General features: G+C 41.0%; 1 protein-coding gene across 4 annotated transcripts in view; it reads right to left on the bottom strand.

Annotated features, from left to right (window-relative positions):
• LOC105196084 (protein bric-a-brac 2) overlaps positions 1–19937 on the bottom strand; it is a 354868-nt gene that overhangs the window by 70724 nt on the left and 264207 nt on the right. The window contains exon 2 of one of the 4 annotated variants that reach the window (XM_039458672.1): positions 18257–18468. The exons of the other annotated variants lie outside the window; for them this stretch is intronic. Coding sequence (XP_039314606.1) covers positions 18334–18468 — 135 coding nt within the window. The 3' untranslated portion in view covers positions 18257–18333. Of the gene's footprint in view, positions 1–18256; positions 18469–19937 lie in introns of those variants that run through there. 4 annotated transcript variants of the gene reach the window in all.

The following is a 19937-nucleotide window of genomic DNA, read 5'->3' as shown; positions in this document are numbered from 1 at the left end:
TATGGCAGCAAGCTCGTTTCATACTTTGTAGAATTAAAGATATTAAGTTTACTAATTTGCCAATTTATAGAAATAATAACTGAAAAAATGGAATGTCTAACGATAATTATTTTACCAATTATCACAAATACCAAACACTTTTATGTATATGTGAAAAGCTCATTCATGTGGGATTTAGGTTTTCATGTAAAAATAACACGCTGTACTACCCAAAGGTAAATTTATATGTTTAAATGTGTAGTTTAACACGTTTTTACACCTTATTTTTACCACAAGTATAATTCTAAACGTAGCATTAGCATTTGTCAAATAAACTGTTTATGTAGCACTTATATTTCGTAATGATACAAGAGAAATTGACAAAAAAATAAATAATATTATTACTAAATACTATTCAAAATTAAATTTGTTTTCAGATTTGTTCCCAAATATTTGAACAGCTGCGTGTTCGAAGTCATATCTTCGAACAAAAAGAAGAGTTTTCGAAGAAAAGAGAAGCAACAACTTTTACGCATTTAGACTAACAAGCAAATGATTATCGACATCACACAATGAAATCAGAATTAGCCAATTTGAACTTTGAAAATCTTATTTCGCTTAGAAATGTGCTACGTTCAAAATTATACCACTTTATCTTACATGAATGAAGCACTTTTAAGATACTTGGATTTAGTGTACGGTTTCGTGCATGAATTTGCACTGAAAACGATGATCTGGGACGAGGCTACTTTCTCGGGACGTGAAATTCGCGAACGATGGAGATCACGGCCATGAAGAGACGCGCGGTCACGCGAACGAGCGAGCAGACGAGGCACAGACGGATGCTGCTACTAGCTGTCCCGTTGCTGGCTGGATTGGTCGCTCGTGGACGAAAAGCGACGAAGATTTTGTCGAGCGGACGGCGGGCATTATATAGATAGAACGTTGTTCAACGCTCGTTGCGCGGCACGTCTTGGTTTAATAAGGAGCTATCTATAGCGGGGCATTATGTTACCCCGATACATCCGTGAGATGAGACGTTGCAATATTAATGCGTCTCATGAAATATTCGTCGCCATCTTGCCATTCATCTCGCTCGCTCGGCTCCGTACATTATACAGGAGGGCGAGGGCGGCTGCATAGAAGGGAAGGGGATGAACGGGGGCCAGGGGAGAGACGACGGAAGGACGAGGGGAGGCGGAGGGGGTTTTCATAGGGGTAACCGTGAGGATGGGACGGATGAGAGGGACGGCGGGGGAATGGTAACGTCGGTAGGCAGTGTTGGAGTTCCGCAAGGGTTGAGGACGGAGCTTGGTCTGGTCGGTGGAGAGTGAGGGGGTGGGGCTGGTAACCTACATTTTACGCTACATTTGAAACGTCTTTCGTAATTTATTAACTGTACCGTGAGCGGCCGTGCTATAACCGGATCTTGTGTGGCGGCGTTTCCGGTTTAGAGTCGTGCGTTTCGAGCGAATAGAGAGGAGGTGACGCTCTAGGGAAACAATCTCCTAGGTCGATCAATATTTGAATTAATAACGCGAAGACGGTTTTTACACTGAGAAAAAAAAATGATCGCAATTATCGTAATTCATAGTCATTTTCAATATACTTATACGACCATACTTATACAATAGCCAACTATACTTATACAATAGTTGTTTTAGCAACCATGCAAATTATAACACAGATGATAAACGAATGTTTAAAAAATAGTTGTATTTATTACAATTAAGATTGCATTTACTATAAAAAATATTTATTTCATTTTTATCATCTGTATCTTGATATTTTAATATTTAAAATTATCATAATTTGTAATAAAATGTTTATTGTTGATGTAAATACAAAGTTATTACTATTGTAGCAGTAATAACTATAAAAATGGAGCTCTTGAGTGTGATTATTTCACCATACAATTATAGCCACAAATATCAGTTTTCTTTCGATATAATTATAAAAGAAACCTATATGTGTATAACAAGATGCTAAACTGACGAATATAAATGAAACACGATTGTCACAGATTTCATTCTATTTTAAGAAAAGCGAGGAGTTTCGTATCGACTAACGAACGTCACGTCTTCCGTTCGCACTCCCGATGCTCGACTCGAACCGGGTCCTGCAACCCTCCGGTGTTAATTTAAATATTTTATCCCAAGCCGAAGGAAGAGATCCCTGATCGATCGCGTTTAACAGGCGTAGTCTTTCGCGACACGGGGGATGAAACCGTGCGCGCCGCTGCAATAAATTTTCCGTTCTCTTCTAATTTCTCGCTGACGTGGCGCGCTTTCTCCCCCTCCCCCTTTCTCTCCCCTTTTTTCTACTCACGCGTTCCTTTTTTTCCTCACCCGGTGCCGCCTCGTCCGTCGTCGCCTCGCGTGCGTAACACGTCGCGCGTCGTCGCTCGGCGAGAGTTCCGCGGATCGGAAAGAGAGCAAAAGAACCACACCGCCGTGGGGAGGAGGTCTGGCCGGTGAGGAGGAGAGCGGGTTGCATCGCTCAGGAGGGAGGAAGCGAAGTTGCAGCGGACAAGGGAGAGACGGGAGAGGGCGGGGACACGGCGGGGGCGAATGCTAATATTAAAAGTAATATTTCTGGGGCCGTCCGCGGCGTGGGCGCGCCCGCCCGCGCTCTCTTTCTCTCTCTCTCTCTCTCTCTCTTTATCTCTCTTTCCCTCCCGCGTGCCCGGCTCTATTTATTTTTTAATATAAATTAAACAATTTATTCTCCGGCGCGCCGGGCCGGCTACTGAAATAGAGAAATAATGCCGGGGCTGCAATATCGAATGAAATATCGTCCGCGATCTACCCCCGGCTGAAAGGAGAACACGGGCGTACAGCCGCGCCCGCGGTAAGTGCGCCGCGCCGCGCCGTGCCGCGCCGCGTCGGGTGGTACACTTGCTCGCAAAAGCGCGCGTGTATATTCAAGAACAGACGGCTTTGACGACCCTGGCACCGCAATCGAATAACGTACACGGGAAGAATACGGGTTTTGTTATCTAGTCTTTCATATAGTGTTTAAAACTTTATCTCGGTATAGATCCGAAAATAATTTCATTGGGTTTCGATATATAATTATAGTAGTAGGACACTCGAATCGAGGTTGCTAAAAGTCAAAGCTTTTCGCAGCCAGCCTCAATCGTCACGCTTTTCTGCAGCGTTCCACACAATTATTTCAATTATCCAACAAGATTAATTTTGGAATTTGTTACTAGCTAAATTTTTAAATGCTTTAACAAAATCTCTCGTTCTTTCCGTGCAGAACTGATTCAGATAAACGAGTAGATAAATCAAAGCAGCACTCGCTGCCTTCGTTTACATTCGCCAAATGGGAGTAGAATTAACTAATTCGTGACGTTACACACGTTTCTTATCGTAAAATCGTACCCTCTGTGTTCTTTATTTGCATTGCGTGCGATCCTCGCTCGTACGAAAGCGTACCGTTGAAGAATCGCACACCAACATTTTTTTTTTCTTTTTACCGACTTCATTATCTTTCTTTCACCTGATTTCAGACTAGTAAAATAATTACCAATTGTCTCGCACACTAAATTATTTTATTTCCACAGAATATTATTTTAAAATAACAATTTAAATTATTTGTATGTTTTTCTGAAATAATAAAGACAAAGAATTTAGATATATATTTTTGCTCTCCATTTCTGTATCTCACTCCTTATTAAAATATTTTCTGCACAGTTGGAAAATTTGTATTAAATTTAACCTATATTTCTTGTCCCAAACGGTTCATGTAAATTTTGGTGTTAATTTACAATACAAGATCAATATATTAGAAAATAACATATGTAACGTAAAAAATCAAAACAAAAATGTACCACTTCGATACAATTTGAAATCAGATTATAAAAACGTATTTCTTCATTAAAATTAATATTCATAATATGTTGTACATTATATTCATTCATCTTGCACAAATTACGTTTCAAAATTATATTATTTTTATGCTATTTATTTATTTATTCATAAACTGTGTTATATAGCACTGAGAAATGCATCAATTTAATACAAAATATTCTCAAATCAAATATTCAAATAATCGCATTATGTTAAAATTAATACTTGTTAAAAACTCAACATAAAAATTTTGACAAAGACTGATTTTAACATAAAAACAAAACTTTTTTTACACCGTATAGGTTTTCTAAAAGTCTGAGCAATTACACAAATAACTGCGACTTCATGAAAATCATTAATACTAATAAACAACCGTTTCTCACACGAGCAATAATTATACCCACATCACTCTGACCCCTGATTTTTGTGCTCAAGTGTACGTACAGCGTGACGCACGTTTGTAATTTGCATCACGTTAAGAATAAAAAGAGCATGCGGTTTCGCGTACTGCCGCGGAAAAGAAACGCCCGCGTCCGGGATTGCGTCCGCGTGACGACAGGGGCGATCACGATCGGAATGCGAGATATTTCGCGGGAGGGACCCGCGTCGTTCTCGCACGCAAGCGATTTCCTACCATGCATCGGCTAATTAACCCCAGTGGAAGATAACTCGGTGGCGTATATAGGCGGCGTCGGAGAAATATTCTTGTAGGGGGAGGAATCCACACGCACGCGTAATAGTGAAGTTTCTTTTCAAAAGATCCAACTTGAAATTGAGCTTTTAATTTAAAATAAGCAAGCGGGGGTCGCAGCCGCGGATGAGGATTGAGCTTTTTTTTTGTTTAGCGAGATTCACCGACTCTCTACATAGATATTACAGTTTTCTCTACACGGAGAAAATTTTTCGTTATTTTACTACAAAATTCACTACAAATTTTATCACGTGTGACGATAAGCTTGGAACAATTTATCAAATTTTATGAGTAACAATATAAATTGTTGAAATATGCAAAAGACATTTTACGTCCTAAATAAAAATTATCTTGCAGCATTGTAAAATATTTTGAAGAAAAATTTTTTTACAAATTGAGATCAAATTTTCTTATATTTACAATGATATACAATCATGTACAAAATTTATACGACTTGTGTATTTAATGTATATGTATATACCGTCTTCAAAAAGCACGCTTATCCTACACTTTAAACAAATTTTGTATAAATTTGCATCTGTTATGGATAATTTCGAGACCCACTATAATCGTTGTAAAATTCCACACGTGTGTATATTGCAAATTTACAAACGTATGGAATTTTACACCTTTTTTAAGAAGATGGCAGAAGCAACTTACAATATGTACGGAAAATTATAGAAATGATAATGAAACAATACTTTCTGCAATTGTATTATTGTACATTCAAATATTATCTCTTTATCATGTTGTAACAATAGAATGACGGTGCCTGCAGTGATGCTAGGCGGGACAGAATTTTCGCACTGTATGCATGTTGAATGCTGATCGCACTATTTTTCACAGTGATACATGAAATACCATAGTATTACGTAATGTTACAAAAATTTGGATAATTGCATAAAATATTTAAAATATATTGTTAAGTGTGTAATTTTTCATATAAAATAAAATATATTTACATAATAAAAGCAAATCTACATATTTTTGTAATATTATACAATTTTTGTAAAATTAATTTAATTGTGATTTTTTTGTATTTATAAGACTAATCATATGACCTTTTACATCTATTATTTATGTAAATTTTCTAAATTTTTATGCAGTATAGAATTCAAGCTCGAGAATCATAAATCTTTTACTTTACGGTGCTACATCGTTTCTTCTATTGATAAATGTATTGTCTATTTATAGTATAAACAGCGCGCCGTGATCAATTATTATGCTACATGATAAAATTATCATGACCAAGTCAGATTGAAAATATACCGCATTGTAAAATTTATACAAAATATTGTATATGTTTATCGCTATTTGGTATTTATTCTATTTAAATTAATAAAGAATCACTCTGTCCGATGTATTTTAAAATCATTAAAATTTAACTATACAATTTTGTAAAAATAATCAAACGTATTTCATGTTTGACTGTGTTAAAATATAAAAATATGTATAATAGATATTAATAAATCAAAGAAAATCACATAAAATTCTTCAAAATACAATGTTGTTCTACGCCTATCATGATATATTTTCAGATTAAATTTTATGAGAAAATTCTCTTGTGTACATTAAGAGAAAAAAAATGGTGGCAATTACCATAATTTAACTACAATTTATAGCCATTGTCAGTCAACTACATACATTTAACCATATATATTTATAGATTTTAATGATTATTACTGCACAAATAGTAAACAAATGTTGAAAAAATAGTTGTATTCATTATAATTGTGATTACGTTTACTACATGAAAATGTTTATTTTTACTATCATATCTTTACTATAATAATATTTGAAATTAACATAATTTGTAGTAAAACTTTTTTTATAGTTAATAAAGCTATAAACATAAGGTTATTATTACTGACGTAATAGCAGCAATAACTATAAAATGGGACTCCTAACCATAATTACTTTATTATCCAATTATAGTTACAAATACCAAACACATTTTTCTCAGTGTATAATGCGCGCAGAGGAAAAGAATAACATAGTCTTATCTTTGATAAAGACATGAGAGGAAGGGAGGAGGGGATGACCAAAGTCGGCAACTGATGCAACCAGGCTTAAGTGGCGTAATTGGGATCTATCATCGGAACGAAGCAAAAAAGTTGCTCTCGCAGTCGATCAGTTTCGGCGTGCCACGTACGCGGGCGCAATTATTTATGTGTAAGCAGAATTGAATTAATTACACCGGGCAGCGATCGGTGTCGCGCAAAGAAATTGAAATTCAATTCAATTTGCGCTACTCGTTGTTTAAGTGTTAACGCAAGCGCGACGTCGCGCGAACGCAACGGGTACGCGTTTTTGCGCAAATTTAATCTATTTTAATTTACACAAATTCGATACCACAGAGTGTGCGTGTCTCTCTGGTATACGTACACGCGAGAAAGAGAAAGAGAGAGAGAGAGAGAGAGAGCGCTCGCGCGCGCTTACAAATTATACGCGAATGAAAATTTAATCTAGCCGTATTTGTATAGATTTTATATATTGCTACGAACTTACGAGAATCGTAACCGAATGAAATTAAAGTTAAATAATTTAATTTCGACATCGAGTTCGTTAAATTGCGATTAAATGAATTTCGATAATTATTGTTTTCCGCCCGAGCGCGAGTGCGAGCGCGTTTCGCGCTTTGCTCGCTCGCGGCGGCCGTAGCCTGGCAATTCCGCCGCGGAATTGTCTTGCGAACTTTCGAAAATTTATCGCCGTCTTCCACATAATACAAAGTTACCGCCGGCGCGGCCGTTATTATTGTTGGAAAGGCGATTCTCTCTCGCTCCTCTTCTCGCCTCCCCCCCTCTCTTTCTCTCTTCTTCTTCTTCTTCTTTTTTTCTTCTTATTAATATCGAACTGCTCGCTCCCCGCGTTATATTCGGCGGAGTCGTTTCTGCAATAGTAACTAAGTTGAGCTATAACTCGACGCGCGGCGCTATAAGATCCAAAGTTACTAAATTACTTGCAAACTTCTCCTCCTCGTGCGCGCACCCATGATGTATCAATAATTACGGACTCGCCTCGCTCGTGTGCAGTGCCCGTCTTTCCCAGCGCTGAACTGCTCGCGCGCGGAGAGGGGACCGCCCCGTTAACTATACTCACGATAAAAATCGCGGTGCCACCGTCAAACGTTTTAATAATTTTCATGAAAATGGTAAGATCCGGCGAGGTGAATCCCCGGTGCTGACACACCCGAATGCCGCGCCGTGCGCCGGCGAGTTAATGGTAACATATTATACGGGATTGGAGTAGCGCGTTTATAGAGCCGCTTATATCAGGAATTTAACTTGATTTAATTTTATTTAATCTAATTTATCTCGATTTAATTTCTGCATTGTGATAATTTTCAACGTTAATCAACGCTAACTGTGGTTAATCAAATCATTTTCTTTTTTTGTATTATATTTGTACAGGCCGCTTCAAAGTTACGTGCCCAATCCGGCACTCTCGAGTCCGTGCGATCGTTGACGATTGGATCCAAGTGTCGATGATGTAATCCACGTGAAATGTGACGTCGCGGCGTCGTCGCATCGCCTTGGAGAAAAACTCAATGCAAACTGATTATTTTTAACGTATTCGAAAAATAGATCCGTACGTTAATTTTTAATCTGCGGTAGAACGGAATTACGGAATTGAAAATAATAATACGAGATCGGCGAGCGGCGTCAGCGTACCAATCGAATCTTGACGTTGAACCTGACTTCTCGTTTTTAAACCTCACACTCGTCATATAACGCGTTCCCTTCATTCTTGCGACGTGAATTCCGCCAGACGCTTTTAACTAAATTTAAGTTTAACTAAATTTAGCTTTAAACGCGCGCGGGACGTATACACCAGAGCATCACCTCGAATATATCCACGATGCTGTCGAAATATCTCTTTGTCCGCGACCTCACTTTCGCATCTGTCAGCTTCGCGAGCGTCTCGCGAGAGGAAGAAAGGAAGCGTCGTGTCTCGTAAATCGGTAGGTGGAAATTTTGCAAAGAAAAGAAATCACGTGTACCTAACCGCGGCATCAAAATATCTTTTTTTTTTCGTCATCGACGTCTGTAGTTTGAAAAGTCGCGGGACTTGCCTCCCCCTTCTCCCTCTCTCCCTCCTCCACCGCCAAATATATATCTCGCAAAAAGCCGCGCCGTGGGTTCGCGGGTATAATAATCACGATTTGCCACCGCCGCCACGGCCTGCGCTTTTACCTGACAACCGTGTAATCGCTCTGGCCGCAGCTATTATTGCGACCTGGCAGAAATTACTCATAGATTATTTCTGGCCGCGACACGCGGCCCGCGGCCCGCACGTACACGTCCGCAACGCCGATATAAATGGTGACGAATAACTAAACATTTTACGACGCGCGCCGCCACCGCTGCCGCCGCCGCCGCGACGCCGCCTCGTTTCCGCGCTAGGCTTCAACCGGAGCCTCTCGAATTAACCCTTTCGATAATCTTTGTTTATCGAGTAAGAGAGAGAGAGAGAGAGAGACAGAAATCTGTGGGTTTGAAAGACGTCTCCAGAGTGATTGGGCTTCGAACGTCCTACGAAACTTTGAAACAGAAACGCATAAAAATTGTTATCACTGATTGTACACTGAGAGAAAAAAATGTAGTTGCAATTACATTGAACAAAAAAAGTTGTTGAATTGACTAAATTTTTACTCTGCTTATTTTGTTCTTTTTTACCGATTCAAGCGAAGGTTAAAGAGCTTAAGAGAGGGACGAGAGGTGGATACAGAGCTTTAGGTCAACTGCATTTATTTTCCCCTTCGCGGCTTACATCTTACAATGGGAGGCTCAACGTTAATTTAACATGGAATTGGAAGACATTCGAAAATAAATCGCCTCAGTCACCGATTACTTTTGCCGAGTTTCCGTGGCATGTAAGTCTCGCAATTTAACGTGCCCATCATTTCCAGCTCCCTCCGTGTCTCAATTACTGTAACTCGGTTTGTCGGCGGGAGTCTCCGGGCGGTCTATTAACGGACCGAGCGTTAATCATCCCCGACGGTTTTGGCATATTCGCACTGTCTCGGAGAAAGTGAATTTTTCATCGAACCGTCCGAAACCGGCGGATTGTCGGCACTGTCTACCAAACCGTTTCTCGTCCCGCGGGAGTCGCGAATGTCTCACAATTCTCTCTCGTCATACATTAATAACGAAATTACATTTACGGATTGTTATAACATCCATAGCCGAACGCGCGCAGGGCTATGAATGCCTCGTAAAGGCAACGAAATAATTTCGTTGGGACGATCTCCTCTCTTTTCGCGCGCGTCTCCGGAGAATCTATTAAATATGCAGGAAAGGGAAAAGAATAAAGAATAGAGAATACGCGGGGACGCGTATAAAAATTGACACGTAGTAATTCCGTATATCGCGCTACACCAACGAACAATGGTATGAACCATGACCCAACCCCTGCGTCGATAACACGCGTCGCTGGGACGTAAGGCGGTAATTCACAAGGCGACTCGTCCCGAGATTGGCGGGAAGCGAGAAGCTAGGTAGGAAGGTAGGAAGGCAATGCACTTTATGATCGAACAACGGCGGCCTGCCGCGCCGAGGGGTAGACCGCTATGTATAGCGCGACTGAATCATAAGCTACGTATTGTAGCATATATCGTACGTACATACGTACATACGTAAAGTAGCTATTGCCCCCACAACAACGGCGTGTACAGGGTGGCCCGGAGAATAACGGAATCCCAAATGTCGACTCCGTCGACCTGAGCAAAACGCGAACCTTTCGAATTCGACGACCGACGACCGCCGTCGCCGCCGTCAATACTCCCTCAACTCCTCGTCGAAGCGCGATAACTTATAATCGGATTCGCAGCGTATTCAAAACTGTCGTCGTGTCTCAGTTTTCCCAAAAAATTTGATCCTTCAACAGCCGCCGGTTGAAAACCCTCACAACAGCGATCCATTCTTCATTTGCGTTCTCCAGTCTATAACGTTTTACGCTCGGATATCGCATCCTACTTACGCGATTGTTTTCATTTCAACCATGAATTTCACTCCACCTCACCGTCTATTAAGCGGAGCATTCACCTACGGACGAACATCGAACGCAAAAGTTCATTATCGTTGTTTGCTACACAATTGTGGCACAAATTCTATTGCTATACGCAGCGTGAACATCGAATTTGATCGAATGCTGGTGTTCGCTGCAATTAAGAAAAGGAAATAACGATTTACAAACACAAACGTGAATCTCTGAACATGCGCGCACGTTGTTCGTTTAGTGTTCGTTTGCTAAGTGTGCATACACCTGGTTTTACTCTCACTTCCAATCGTCCTTACTCTATCCTCTTCATCGTACAACTGCAAAATCCCACACTGCTTTCTTTTACGTTGCTGTCAAATTTTAACCTATTACTTAGCGACACTCGTTCTAGTACATCAATATCTAATTTGGAACAGTTGCCCTTCTTTACCTCGTTTCTCACATTTTTGATGATCTTATTCTGTCATTTCTTTTTATACTCACTTATATATTTTACTATATTCTATAAATGCAAAATTTTTACATTTCAATGTATCATTCCTCTCTATCTATACTCACATGCATTATATTTGCATTATACATTTTAAAATTACGTAATTTTTCTTTTTAACGTGTCACGATTAACAATTTTACTGATGCTAGCTGGAAAAAACGTGTAATATTATTATTGATATTATTATTTTTTTCTTTTTATATTTATTTTGTATTTGTCAGATATATTTTAATTCTTTACTTTTTGTAATTTTATCATCTTTTTGTATTTTTTCCTTAACTGATGAACTCTGGTATTTCTGTCAGTATATGTATGCTAGTTTTTTATTTCTGTTGCATGTATTATAGCGGGAAAAAATTATATAATTATATGTAAAATATGCATGATTATATATATTTATATATAAAATATGAATAATTATGTATAATCATATAAAATGATTGCACACAATTTCAAATAATCATTCTATATAATTATATATCAAAATCATGCATAAGTATGCATAACAAATTTTTTCTCTGGTTTAAGGCAGTATTATTCTAACGTCTCCTCTTTTGAGGCGCACTTTTCCATATTTTATTTCAGTTTGTATATTAACGTATGTTTCTTTTATTATTTGTACTTCAATGACATTATTATTATTAATAATAATATTCCGTTCTCCATTATTTTTTTATGTCAAGGTCCAGGAGTATAATACAAACAGCATTATGGCCGATGCCTTAGCTTTTAACGTGCCGTTTCTATATTGAATGCTTTCGTGTACATAAATATATAAACACTTGTGATAAAGCTATTATTATTACTATTATTATTAAGATTAAACTTTGATACGATAAACTCTGCAAGCTACTTTTCTCTCTAAGCACTGCGAATTGAGAACGCATATTGTTTCGCGAGAACGGCGTCCTCAAGTCGTGCTCCGCGCTTAATTACCGGGCGAAAAAGATCGGCTTTATCGCGCGTGATGTTTTTTTTTCCGCGCGATAAGGCCTGCGCGCGTGAACGTTGCGTGTTTAAACCGAGTGATTTTTTTTCCCTTCCGTTCCTTCTCTTTCTCTCTCTCTCTCTCTCTCTCTCTCTTCCTTTCAATCGTTATCGCGCTAAGAAACCTGTTTAAACAGTGCGATTTGCGAACCTTTAAACATCACGATCACCGGGAGAACGAGCGCGCGTGAAATATCTCCGTCCGGACGCGCGGTATCTGGATTCTTTAACGATGTCGGTTAGTGGCCGTGAAAAGCCACCACGCCACGAAATACAATGACGTGGCTTTTAACGCCCGCGACGCGATGTATTAGCATAAACCCGCGATCGGTAACAGATAGCGATAATTATTAGCTGCGTACGTTGATTGTGTTTGCTAATGGGTCTCTTCCGCGACTCCGCGTCGCGGTTTCGTTCCGTTTGGGAACGCGGCCGCGCCGCGAGAAAAAAGATCCTGGACGCGAGCAGCACGGTGAAGATCTCGCGTTGGCGGCGATCGATGCCAAATGCCGCTTCCACGTCCCATATTTCCCGTTTTCTTTTTCTCCGCGTCGCACCGCTCCTCTCTTCTTTCTCCCCTTTCGCGCCTCTCGCCCTTTCTCCTAGGACGCTAATGCCGTCGTACTCGGCTTTGCAACAGTTGTCGGGCTTTGTTCCTCAGTTAACGTCCGCGACCACCTTCGACCGCCGCGATAATTGCCCGGGGAACGATCCATCGATCACGCGGTAGAATCTATTTCGCGGCCTGTGATATGATGGATCGTACAAATGGATCGCGCAAATGGATCGGATGAACTTGCGGACGAAACTACGGGCGATATTTTTGTGCGATGTGCACAGAAAAAGGATTAGTATCAAATCAACCGTCATTGCTTCGTATATAAGCAACAATGTAATATCTTTTTTAAACAGTTTGATAACCTTAAATTTCAGTGAAATATTTCTTTATTTCTTTTTATATTAAGAAAGCAATATATGTTTCTTAAAACTATATAAAATTTCTTCATGTAAGCGAGTTGTCTGTTTAAGGGCCTCTTTCACCAATCTAATCCATTGGAATTGACCAATCGCATTGTCTGTAGTGTGAAATGACAAATGCGATTCGTCAATTCCGATGGGCTAAGTCGATTTGCTTTAACGAAGATTGGTGAAAGAGACCCTGAGATTATCAAATTTTTTAAGGAAAATTTTATAATATATTCTTGCTCATAGGATTATTGATTTGATACTAAATTTTTTTGTGTAGAAACAAAAAAAATGAACAAGTTACGGATCAAACAGTGACGCGCAGAAAAAACAGTATTAAACATTAGTATCAAATTAAAACTAATGTATTCTGTTTAACAATCACTGGCCGCGTTCAGCGGAACGTTTATTTTACAACTGTTGAAGTCTTCTTCACGCTGATTGGATTATATATAGATCTAGAGAAACAGTCCTATCTCAGCGAAGAAAACTTTCAACAGTTGTGAAATAAACGTTCTGCTGAATGCAGCTAATGTTTCATTGTAAAAGCAAGAAATGATATTCTTGTTTATATATAATTTAATCCCTTTTAAAGAATTTAATAATCTTGAATTTCAGCAAAATATTTTTATTTCAATATTATAATAATCACGTTTAAAGAACACAATACGATTGTTTTCATAATAATAGTATTAAAAAATTCTAATTCTCAGTTTGAAGACATTGTTGTTTCTTACCCGATATTTTTTTCCTGTCAACTCTTGAAAATTACACTGAGAGAAAAAAAGGTTGCAATTATTATAATTTAACTATAGTTCATAGTTGTTTTGGTGCCAAGTATATAGTTGTTTTATATTCTTGCTTATATGTATATAAGGCAATGATTGTTGATTTGATACTAATTTTCTTTCTGTGCGCGCAAATATAAATAAAAAAGGTGTAGAAACTGTTTTTTTTTTTTTCTTGAAATAATATCAATTTACAAGTTTTGTATTTGAGAATCGGGGGGGAGAGGAGGGTGCGCAAGCATTTGACGGGAGAGAAATCTGGAGAAGTTTAAGATCGTAGACCGATTATCCGGAAGATAGAAATTCGTTGAGAATCGTTAAAGTATGTGGAGCGTATAGCTGTTTTGTAGCGTTGAAGAATGCTAGCAAGGCGATTTCCACAGAAATATCGGATAAATAAAAGCACGGACGCGGCCCCGGCTTTTTTCAACGTTTCCGTGTATTCTCCGGAATCATAATTAGTTTGCGAATATCACAATCTGTCTTGACTTTCTTTCCGCGTTAGTTCCTCAAGTTGGATTACGCTGCTCCGGATTAAATTATGGAACGGGCTGTTGGCGAAGCGCGCTCCGATTCTCAGCTTTGTTCCCGGATATTGTAATAAATCATGAGGCGATTATATAATATATTAGTAAGGTAAACACGTCATTATTCGCGCATGAAATTACGTGGTGAGCGCGGTATAATCGCGAGAAGTAAAACGTGGAATTATGATAATGATGCTTGCAAGCCTCGAATTTTCAAGTATCGCTTAGAGAAGAGAACATACTCGACGAATGTGTTCTCAGCGTAACCGTATTTGATTTATTATATCTATCGTGTATTATATCATACCTATCTCGCCTTATACTCCCGATATTTATATTAGATTTGTTCCAGCTAGCGTAATTTGCGCGATCAAAGATTAAGAATTGGGAATAGTCCATCGATCATTAGAGCCTCTAGTAACCCCTTATAATACTCTTTAATCATCATTATCCTCGCAGTACCCTTTAATCATCATTACCATCCATTACGGAACTTGCATTGCGAGCGTGTTCTCGAAAATATAAATTCTCTCTAACTGCAATTACATCGTGATTCAAGTACAACGCCGACCTAAACTTTAAACGTTCTAAAACGCCCGCAAGTAATCCCTGCTGAGTTTCTTCGAATCGGCCTCGCTTCAATCTCGCGCGCACGAAAGTCTGTCATTTCTACCATTTTAATAACACGAAAGATTCACGGGGCGCAAATCTTCTGTTAACGCTTCTTAAGATCAACGCGACTGGTCATTTCGTTTAGAAAAGCGGTCCGGCGGTCTTTCAAAGATTTACAAGTGGGTTGACAATTTCCACGGACGATATTTCGTTTCACGTGAACGAGAGCGAGCGCGTATTCTGGAAAAAGAAAAGAAACGAGAAAAAGAAAAAAAATAAAAATTATGTCACGTCGACACGCCTACACGCGAGAAGACGCGATTCCTCACGTCGGCGGCGCGTATCCTCGGTTCGCAGCGTCTTTCGCGCGCGTATTGTTTTCGACTTCCGGCCGATAAAAGTCGATTCCGCCCACCGTCCGGTACTCCGCGGCGCGGATACTCCAGGCGGGCCCGTTATCTGCCGGGTGGATCAGAAACCTTCGGTAGCCGAGGCAGAGAGCGCAATATCCCGTTCCCGATCTCTCTCGAGGCCTCCGCGCCTCGTCTCTCCTCGCGACTCCGAGAAATATTATTTAAGTGCTTCCTGGCATATAAATAGTCCGTACGCGATGATAATTAAAGTCTCCCGGGACACGGTATCGGGCCGACGATCTATCTACTCCGGCGGGGCGGCCGTATACACAGGGTGTCCCGCAAAAGGCGAGGGAGCCCTATCCCCGCCGCGGATTTGGAATCTTTTCTCGATTAATACAATCTCTTTCCAAATGCTCTGAATAATTCTTCACACATGTGAACTTGAAAAAATCATTCTTCTTGAAATTAATCTGACTGAAGTCAGGCGCGCGTGTACGATGAGTAATCGTTTGAAATTTGTGACTATCGCACGCTAAAATAATTATGGTTAATTAAATTATGGTTATTTTTATAGTTATTACCGTTGCAATAGTAATATCGAAAAGGGGCATTTGGTCACAATGTTACAAAACAATGACAGAAAAAATGCTTACTATAATTTAACTATTATAATCCATAATCATTTTCGATGCCAACTATATACTTATGGTTTTAAAAAATGTAAATTATAGTTTTTAGTTATCATTACTCTTTATGTTTATAGTTCTGCCAACTATGAAAAAGTTTTACTATAAATTATGACAATTTCAAATCTTAATATAACTAAGATATGAATGGTAACAATAAAACAAACATTTCTGTATAGTAAATGCAATCTCAATTATAGTAAATACTATTATTTTTTCAACATTTGCTCACTATTTACGCAGTAATAATTTACATTTTGAAAAATAATAAATATATAGTTGGCACTCAAAATAGCTATGGATTATAGTTAAATTATAGTAACCATTTTTTTCTCTCAGTGTAAATTTTGTAACGTTGTGGCTAAGTGCCACTTTTCAGTGTTACTCTATTTATATCGGTATATCTGTTAATTGCAAATAAAAAGTTAAATGTGATTTCAATTGTGCCTTTTCTCAATATTTGCTTTTGCTTTTAAGGAAAACAATCGTTTTAATAAACAAAATCTAGATAAGTATTTAAAAGATATCCGCGCCTGCAAATTTGCGATTTTCATTGATGCGCTTGAAGGATAATTCAAAGGCTCGAGCTTAATTGCGCGCTATTTCGAAACTTGGTCAAGAAAAACCTTTAACGTCTCCATTGTTGTTACAATACGTAATATTTCCCGTCTCGATATTGACGTAGAAACGTAGACATTTGATATCCAATGAAATACATCGACCGTCAAATCTTGGAAAGAAAATTTGAACTCAAAGCGGGACATTTCGCTGTCTACTCGCGCCGCCGCCGGAATCTCCCCATTTCCAGGTGTTGTCGGCTGCCTTCCGAGTTTCGGCCGAGGTATGCGGAGTCGCCGTTAAATCAGTGAGCGGGTACAACCGATCGGACACCCTGTATGCACAACACACACGCCTCCTGCTATATCCTTCCACCGGCGGAGCGCCGCCTCCTGTTCGTTCCTCATTTAAATACGTACCTGCTATCTGCGCGAAACAGTCGTCACTACCGCGCACAATACAGCCGGAACAACTGACGCTGGATATATAATGGCTGGTGTGTGTACCGCACAGCCACGCAGCCACGCAGCGGAGCGCCTTCTTCCCTCCCGCTCCCCCTCCTTCCCCTGTTGTTCTTCGGCGTCCGTTCGGCTGATCGCGATCGCGTCCCGCACTCGTTTCCTATTAATTCCCGCTTATTTTCCGATCGTTATTTATCGCGCGCGCCGACGCCGCGAGACTATCTGTAATTAAGACCTTCCCGGCCCGATAAATACTTGCCTTTAATACCGCGTGTTGTCAAGAATTTCTCTGTTTAATACGCCTCGCCCGTATCTCGTCGAGAATCTCTTCTACTCGCCAGGGCTATCCTCTCTCTCTCTCTTCTCGTAACGTTAATTTCAACACCGTGACAGAACCGGCGCGATACGAATATCGGGAACGAATTAACCCCTTCGTAAAGGAATTACTTTCCTCGATGGAAAAAGTCGCGACGGCGCGCATAGTTTCCGACCTTTTTTTTCTTCCTCCCCGGTTACCTCTCGCACGCTTGTTAATTTTCTTAATTCTCAATTGATTGCGTAAGGGGCACGTCGTTAAGGCGCGATTCCTCGCGATACTCCGCAGATGGAATTGCGGCACGCAAGATTGATACCAAGCATAATAATCAGAAATAACGATTTCGATTCTCAATTACTGTCACGCCAATCGCGCCTTTCGCTTTAACTCGCGTCTGTTTTTAGATCATTACTTGTTGTGCGAGCGGAGCGCGAGTGAGCACCCGTAATTACGATTGCGATCGTTATTAAATCTATACGGAATATATATGTCCCCCCAGTTTATGTCGCGACAATCGTCGCGACGTAAATATAGATGTACGCAAGATGAAATGTATATAAAACATGTAGAAATGTTAATCAACCCCACGATCTGTCCTTCGTGTTTAAACCTGACGCGCTTTAAATGCCTCGCTTTTCTCGCGAGGGAGCGTCGATTACTCTAGAAGAGTCGATTACTCTCACTCTCCGTCTGTATCCCGTGGTCCAATTAAAACTTGGCCACGCCCGCGTTATTTTTCTATAAATACCCCCCGTCCCCCCAACTGTCCGACCGAGGTAGCGAAAGATTTACATGTCGGGAAGGGATATTTGTATCGGCCGATGCTCTTTCCGATGGATTACGGCCGATCGAAGAACCGGCCGATCGTAGATCCTTCGATTTCCTATAAATTGCCGCTAATTTTCCGATCGTTATTTATCGCGCATGCCCTGCGCGACGCGCCCCCATAATTAGAGCCCCCCCCCCCCCATTCGCTCGGGCGAGCGATAAATCCACGGGCGATTTGCCCGTGAAACTTCACGTTGCACTTGTTTCTCGCGATACTCGAGACTCGAGTCACGCCGCGAGATAGAAATTACCGCGATGATGGCGAGTCCCGATGGCCAAGTCAGAAAATTCTTGATTTACGCAATCACCGCGGCGGGGAAGAGAACCTTTCGCTGTGAGAGAGTAATTCCATGACAGACTCACCTGAAACACACGAAGAACAAAACACGTTATTTACGATCGCTATAAATAAGATATAATTAATTCGTAGCAATCGCGGTATATCATGAGAGTATAAGTTGTAGCGCTGTAGTTTTATATAATGTTTAAATCATCGCGGTCGGGGCCTGCGTACAAGATTGTCGGGGCCGCGAACGCATTTTCGCGTATATTTCTCAACTATTTTAAATAAGATTTACGTCAGTTGCTAACGAGGCTAATGTTACATCTGGTTGCGCATGTTTCTGCTTATACCGCTCATATTATAATCCCCCGGTATTACATGCAAAACATATTAATGTTAATTAACACGTATTAATGTTAATCGGATGCAATCATTCCACGTTAGCGTGCCGGTGTTAAATCAACCGGCAAATTTCGCTGCGGTAATCACGGCAAGGACGAGAATCGATAAACGAAAGTCGGCCGCCGCGCCGGCGAAGAATCCGACGCGGCGTCGAACCGACGTACGTAGGATCCTTCTCGCAAAAGTAAGCGAGTCCTTCATCGGAATCGATTTCGACGGATCGGGTCCAGCGGATTCGCAGACCGGCGGCGGCGGCGGCCGGGGGGAGTGTGAGAAACGGAGGCCGAGCTAGGGAGACAGAGAGGAACGCGCGCACTCGCGTGTGTGTGCGTGTGTGTGTGTGTGTTGCACGCCCGTGGAAACGAGGGGCCAGGGAGGGAGAGAGATCGGAGCGGCGAAGGGCCAGGGAGAGAAAACCGGGCGCCGGTGGCGGCGAGGCTGTCGGCGGGGAGAGAGAGGGTACGGGGGCGCAGGAATGGATCGCTGAATTTCTCGAATAATTAAGTTAGACCTCGGCGAGCTAGGGGTGGTCGCTTACCTACCAACACGCTCTCATACATTATGTACCGCGGTCGTACATACGCGTGCACGTAACGCACGCGCGCGCGTGGATGCACACGTACGCGCGATATCCTCCCTGCGCTCGCCGTACCAGTGGAATTGCGCGAACGCGCGCACACACGCACACGCACACGGCAGCATTGGATATATACTTAATGAAGCGTAAATAATTGAGTAATGTGCTCCAGGCCGTTCGATCGGCGCTCCTATTGGTCAGTATTAATCTATTCCGGCGCATTAGCGTCCGGTCTATCTCTGCCGACCGGCCTAGGACACGGGAACGCGCGCGCGAGAGGCTAGATGGATAGCACGGAGAGGCCGCGAGCGTTCCGCGCTAACTCGCGCTAACCCGCGCGCTAATCCGCCACGTCGCCGAGAGCTCGAAGCACGATCGGAGCGCGCGCGCGCGTTCGTCTCTCCTCGCGAAAGTCTCTCGCCGCGCGCCGCTCCAGCGTTCTCGGACGAGGAACGGACTCGATTCTGAAAAATAAATGCGCGACCGCTCGAAACATCTTCGAAAGTATAATCGTTCGTTAAACCTTTGCGCGCATAGCAGTAAATAAAATCGCGGGGAAAATATTCTCTT

Source organism: Solenopsis invicta, chromosome 16 (assembly GCF_016802725.1).
Source record: "Solenopsis invicta isolate M01_SB chromosome 16, UNIL_Sinv_3.0, whole genome shotgun sequence".
In the NCBI taxonomy this organism is placed as follows: domain Eukaryota; kingdom Metazoa; phylum Arthropoda; class Insecta; order Hymenoptera; family Formicidae; genus Solenopsis; species Solenopsis invicta.
The sequence above is the reverse complement of the archived record's forward strand: the minus strand, read 5'-3'. Positions and strand labels throughout refer to the sequence as shown.